Source organism: Lolium perenne, chromosome 2 (assembly GCF_019359855.2).
Source record: "Lolium perenne isolate Kyuss_39 chromosome 2, Kyuss_2.0, whole genome shotgun sequence".
Lineage (NCBI taxonomy): Eukaryota > Viridiplantae > Streptophyta > Magnoliopsida > Poales > Poaceae > Lolium > Lolium perenne.
In genome coordinates, this window is record NC_067245.2 from 183,663,314 (window position 1) to 183,669,767 (window position 6,454).

A 6,454-nucleotide genomic window follows, 5' to 3' on the forward strand; every position below is an offset into this window, starting at 1 on the left:
CTGTGATGCTTAGGATTGTACTGAAGCTAGGTGACACATGTTCTCTTGCTTGTAGTTATTTTCATGAAACATGAATAGATGGTACTAAACTTGATCAATTTATCTGTCAAATGATCATGTCTATACCTAGCTTGGTTCATTTTAGCTCTCTCCTTGTTGTACACTTTACTCGATTTAAACAAGTAACCAGATCACTCAAACACACGGTAATCAGATCTATTACATGCTTCTCGAAATGTTTTCCTTAGCGTAATTCCTTGATCTTTTCTTATTTGACATTATAATCAATCCTCTGTTTTTTGTTTTGGTAGAGCTTTGTCAAAGCATAGAGGATTTTCTGCACCAATAGTTACTTTTTTAGTTGTTGGCCATTGGATTACATGAATGTTATTGATGTCGAGGGAGCAAGCAATTTTTAGTCGTATGACCTCAAATCTGTCTGGAGAATACGAGTTGTTGTGTTGTTCGGTAAATATATCTTCACTTTGCTACTCCTTGATGAGCATCTATCATATTCAATTGCGACCTTTCTCAATAAATTAATCAATGTTTTCTTGTTCTCTGTGTCTTGTGCTTAAATTTCTCATGACGTATGTGGTATGGTATTGTCACAAAATCTTTTCATGCACAAGAATATATTTCTATTGTGCTATCTAGGAAAGTATAGATTGAAATATTATTTCCTTTAATTGTATGGGATTGGTTTAGAACAATGTAACATACACTTTGTCACAAGAATAGAGCTTTCTGCGTTGCAGAATATGTGTGCACATTATCATCCAGTTGTTTATTGTGCTTCTTGTTGATTCTTTTTTTGGTTGACGTTCAGAGAAGATTGTTATTCGATTTATTTTGTCATGTTACCATAGGGTTAGTCTCTTTACGCCCCTCGGAAATTGTCTTTCTGCTAAATTAGCAGCTTCTTAGATTCAAGTTTTTTTCTGTTCATGTGCTCATTGATTCCTTCCTGTGCTGCAATTATACCCCCGTGGTAGTCTCTTTGTACCAATGAACTGATGGCCCCTATTTAAACCATGGTGATGAGTTAGTTACTAAGAATTTGACAGGTAGTTTAGGCTATTAGTGGTCCTGGTGGTAGTATTTAGTACCGGTAAGCCTTAACTTGTTGTTATGTTGTTTTAAATATGACTGGTTGGTATTGTGTGGTCCTGTTATTTGAGAGCATGCCAGTGTAATTTCCATCCTAGTGCTGCATTGTTTGTATATTTCCCGTGTCTATTACTACTTACATGGAAGTATCGTGCCTAGAAGTGAATGTATTATACTTTATAAAATACCTATCAGTATGTAGTTACCGCTATAGAGTTGTGTATGTATAGAGCTTGCTATTGTAGTCTACATTGTTCCACTTGACAACATATATACTTTGTTTACACTGATCTGACCTTGTGTGCATGGAATTCTTTTGGAAGTGATGAGTAACCCTGTCAATGGGACTTGCTCTGTTTCTGGTACTTTTTTCGAGAAGACGCAAAGGACCTTTGCGTCTTATTTCATTGAAAAGATAGGGTTTTTACAAGCCTCCTAGGAGGTGGGTTACAAAGGAGTCTAAGAGAATTCTAATGGACGTCCCATGTCGTCGGCAGGGCATATCGAAGGCCTAAGGCACCGGCTTTAGCCCAAAGGGACACTTCTTCCTTGATCTTGATCATCAGGTTATTGATAAAGGGGGGAGTGCCCTCAAAACACACACTCATTTTGGTGTTTCTAGAGCATCCAAGGCATTAGCAGTGCCGTCGACCCGAGACCCTTGCAGAGGTGTTTGGGCGTTGCAAGATTTGCACTCGATAGCCAGGTGAAGATGGATTCGTCGGTGCCCTGCGGCGGCAAGATAGGCGCAGCCAGGCCAAAGCATCATACCAGATTTGCTTGGTGAATGGGCATTTGATGAGCAAGTGGCGCATGGTTTTAGGCGCTTGGTCACATAGTAGGCATCGAGGATGGTGTTGCAGGCCTCTTCTAGCAAGCCTGTAGGTTGTTTAACAGTGGTCTTGGAAGGCAAGCTAGTGGAGGAATTTGACGCGTGGGGGCACCCAGGTCTTTCAGATGTGTTCCCAAGCCGGGCAAGTCATTGAGCCTTGGAATGTGGAGAGGTGGGCGGAGCGAGCGGAGTAGCTGCCATTAGATGTCCATTTCCAGATTAGCTTGTGTGCGGGGCGCTGGTTAGCTGTGCGCCCTCGATTTTGTGACATGGCATCAGGTACTGTCCAATCTCGCGCAGGCAAAGGATATCGTGAACGTCGCGAGCCCAGTTGTGCCCGAACAGGCCATCTGTTTCTGGTACTATTGGTGTCAAAATGCATGTTGTTATGCATCTGACGCACCTCATGTTTGTTGATTTGAGATTAGGAATAGACTTTATACCTATAAGGAGCTTTTTAAGTTCTCTACCTATATGTAATGGAAATCAGCTATTAGCCTTTTATTCAGTTTCTATGTAGTCTGTTCCGTCAGTTTCTTGATTCTCAAATATTAACTGAACAAATTGGGCATTGCTATAGTGTGGAGCTGATCTGGGCTAGATCCAAGTGTCAAAGTTGGGTTGCCTTTTTGTGCTTCAACACAATGCTGCATAAGATGAATTCGATCTGCATAATTGATGCCTCTGTTGCTGCCCTAAAACTGTTGCCTAATTGTTGCCTTGGAAATCGTTTCTAGCAATATTAATTTCTTGTCTTAATGAGAATTTCATACTCACTTGTACTTGTGATATTTTGGAGGTTAATCTGTTTTTGTTTGTTGTCGTTATGGACGAGCTGAGCTTCTTCAACCTGTGGTAGTCGCTGGAGTACATGGAGCAGCAGTTGGGTGTTGTGGCATTAGAGAAGGGGGGGAGTTGTAGCTGATACTGATGCAGCAGCAGCAACACAGAAGAAGTGGAGCTGTAGCTCGCCTCTTCTTCGACTCCATGGTTTAGGTGAGTATCTACTTCTCCCATTGTCTCCTCTACATGCTCTATGATAGTGCATATTTATACTGGCTTAGGAAAAGTTGATTAAACGGTACGTCTAGGCTGGTATGCCTAGTATTGATTGTTGTGGTCGATGACATCATTTAGGTTTATTATGGTAGCTACAGGCTCTCTTGGTTATGGATATAATGGCTAGTATCTGTTAAATATTGACTTGCTATGATTGAGTCTATAATATTAGGTTTGTGATCTGCAGTTGCTGGTTATTAGCATAATTTCTCTTTTTTATTTGCCAAATTAAGAGGCCATGATGGCCTTCACTGCTTGAAATTATTAGTGTTTTATTTGTCAGTGATACTATACACTACTTACACAACATCAACAATACTCATAGTTAGTCATGATATGCTAACAAATGAGAGCAAAATGTATCTCTTTGAATTTCTGATAGCATGCAGGTACTTGCAGTTTCTTGCCATGCATTTTCCGTTGCTCCTTTTGTCGCAAGGATCATGTTTGGTCTAGAAGGCTAAAATTATTTTAGCTATTGGCCGTGGTAAAATACAGAAGCTGTAACTATTTTCTGACTAGCTGGAAGTGCTTTCAACTTGGTGCGCTTGCGACCAATATCTATAGTGGCAGCTTATTGAACACATTGCATTGAAGGTGGCTAATAAATTAGATGTTACTTTGTAGTTGCGTACTGACCAATAGAGAAGACATGCCATGATATATAATTCTTTCATTTGTTGTATGTTGAATGAAGAGTTGACTATTAATTGATTGTTTTGTGATGGATTGATAGATTCTCTGCCCCTTTCTTCTTTTAGAATGTCTCTAAGCTATGCATGGACCAGTAGTAGAGTGGAGTGAGAATGACTTTTATATGGTCCATATGATGAACTTGTGCACCAGGCTTATTACCTGTAGTATTACCTATATGCATTTGAAGTTTTGAACTCTGTCTATCACTTGTCCGTTAGTCGTTTAGAAACATGGTTTATCTGTACTAGTATCCATAGTTTTGACGGAGTTCTTTTTTTTCACAACCAAAACTTCCATTCCTGATTTTTTGTTTAGCAACATAGATTCCAGCCTCATAGTTTCGTGGATAGTTTCATTGTTACCAGCGCAACGTTTTAGTTGTAGGAGAGCTTAGCATGACTAATGTTTGGAGAGTATAATCAACAGTTTGCAACTAAATGATGATTTTATTTGAAAATTGAAACATATGCTCTTGGGTGTGGCTGATGGCTGCGTATCATTTATTTTCTCGTGGTGATTCCTGGATTTGCGTCTAGTAGTGCTAGTGTATAATTGTGTGAGTTGCTATATCTTGTTTTATCTATATATATTATGCCAAACTATGGTTATGATGCAACAGGTTGTACCTCCTTAGAAATGTCTGCTAAGTGGCACCTATCTTTGCATGATGGTCTTGGAGGTGCCCTCCAGTATGGTAGCTAGTTAAGTAATTCTGGAATATTTCAATGAAGTTGTTTTCCTGTAGTATAAACGTTGCCTTCTTTTGATTGATAAATAGAAGAATATATAGGGGTATCTTGATTGTTGTGTTTGATTTAGAAACTAATATTCTACGCAGAGAGAATATTATTGTTGACACTAGTTGTTGTCACTTGTTCATTTACTTAGATACTACTAACAATTGAGTGAATTAGTTTCAGCTCAACCCAGATTTTGATTTAACTTGGGCTTGACCTAAGTTTGAGTTGTTATTCAATAGCTGATTTTGGTATTTGCTATCTTGTCAGTGGTTGCACTTGTTGGAGCTAAACTGGACTTGAATGATCCAAGCGGTTATGCTCTATCTTGTCCGTAGATTTCAAAGAGAGAATTCCTTATTTGGCCCTGGCTGAAGTTTGTCTTCCTTTCTTGGCCCTGGCAAAAAAATTCTTCCCTTTTTGACAGACAAAGTTTGGTTAGTTCCTTACTTGGCCCTCCCGTTACTTCTGTTAGCTGCTCCCGTTAAATATTTTGCATCTGGACTTTTATACCCCTAAGTGATTTATGAGAAAAGAGAAAAAAAAGAGGACCAAAAACCGACTCTTCCCGAACGCGTGCTCGCAGGTCAGCGACCCCGGCGCCCCAACCCCGGCGCCCCATCCCCGGCGCCCCCGTCCCCAAGCCCGGCGCCCCCGTCCCCATCCCCGGCGCCCCCTCCCAAGCCCACCGCGGCCGGCCCCGACCTCGCCCCGGCCTACCCGACCTCGACCCCCGACCCCGGCGGCGGCTAACCCTAGAAGCGGCTGCAGCGGCTCGTCTCGCGGCGGCGAAGCAACGGCGCGCGGCGGCAGGGGCTTAGCCATGGGAGAAGTAGGCGGCTCCGGTGGGGCTCTGCAGGCGGAGGCCGAGGGAGCGGCGGATGGAGAGCCGGGCATGGCGGCCGAAGCGTATGATGGCCGAAGGTCCTCCCCTCCTCCTCTGGCGGAGCTGGCCGAGTGCTGCCGGGAGCTGGACGAGGGGCACCACGCGTGGGCGGCGCACCGGAAGGAGGCGGCGTGGAGGCTCAAGCGCGTGGAGCTCCAGCTGGAGTCGGAGCGCGCGTGCCGGCGGCGCGAGGCCGCGGAGGAGTTCGAGGCCAAGATGCGCGCGCTGTGGAAGGGTATGTCTCATGATCTTGTTTCTCCAATGCAAAAATTGTTGCTTGCTTGTTAGTAGTAGTGCTTATGGATGCATCTCTCTCTTATTTCATTCACAGGATGGATCCCAATTCTACTTTTTGTTTGATAATAAGATTGCTTGGCAACCCCAAAATAGCTAGAAAAGATATCAGTTGTTTCTGTTTTCAGAAGATTATTGACTCAGATTTAACGAACTATAATGATTTGGTGGCATCAATCGTAGAGGAGTATGCACCTGGATATTTGGAAGTTCCACATCTTCAATACTATGATGAGGTTCTGAACACATTTCCAGAAATAAAATCTGATCAAGAATTGATGACAATGTTTGAGAAACACTCGGAGACAAAGTCTGTTCAAATGTTCATTCAATATTGTGATCCCTCTGAACCATATACGCCAATCACTAAGTATGTCCAACCGAACAGCAAGACATCACAAGATGAGGATAGTTACCTTCGGAACCCATTACCCGAGAATGAGCATGTTGGTATTGATGAAGAAGAGAACATGTATTCAGATAAAGAACCTATTCCTTTAAATGTGGTTCTATTTGCTGATAAAGAGAAGGACAGAAACTATTTTCCTGAGGATGTGAGTGTGGATGAGAGTGAGGATGAGAGTGAAGTAGAGGAGGATGAGGAGGTACAGGAGCCAAACCATGCACCAAATGTTGAGTACGATAGAGAAGACCCTCCAATGACCGTAGGATCAACATATCCTAATATGAATGAGTTTAAGTTGGCCATTCGTCAACATGCAGTCAAGCGTGATTTCGAGTTTAACACAGAGAAGAGTGCACCACATAGGTTCACAGCCCATTGTAAAAGAAAAGATGAAGATAATTGTCCATGGAGGATACATGCATCCACAACAGATG

The 6,454-nt window shown here is 42.4% G+C and overlaps 1 protein-coding gene across 1 annotated transcript; it reads left to right on the top strand.

The window, feature by feature from the left end:
- The first annotated feature begins 5,317 nt into the window (after positions 1 to 5,317).
- LOC127328968 (transcription factor AS1-like) lies at positions 5,318 to 5,816 on the top strand. The gene is made up of 2 exons (XM_051355522.2): positions 5,318 to 5,555; positions 5,652 to 5,816. The coding sequence occupies exons 1-2, from the start codon at positions 5,330 to 5,332 to the stop codon at positions 5,678 to 5,680; spliced, it is 255 nt and encodes an 84-aa protein (XP_051211482.2). The 5' UTR covers positions 5,318 to 5,329; the 3' UTR covers positions 5,681 to 5,816.
- Positions 5,817 to 6,454: the final 638 nt, after the last annotated feature.

What these genes read in the sequence shown, in the direction of transcription:
- LOC127328968 (XM_051355522.2), top strand. Translation starts at nt 5,330, where the DNA reads ATGGCGGCCGAAGCGTATGATGGCCGAAGGTCCTCCCCTCCTCCTCTG. An exon ending in GATGCGCGCGCTGTGGAAGG is followed by an intron (nt 5,556 to 5,651) that starts GTATGTCTCATG and finishes TTTCATTCACAG; the next exon opens with GATGGATCCCAATTCTACTT.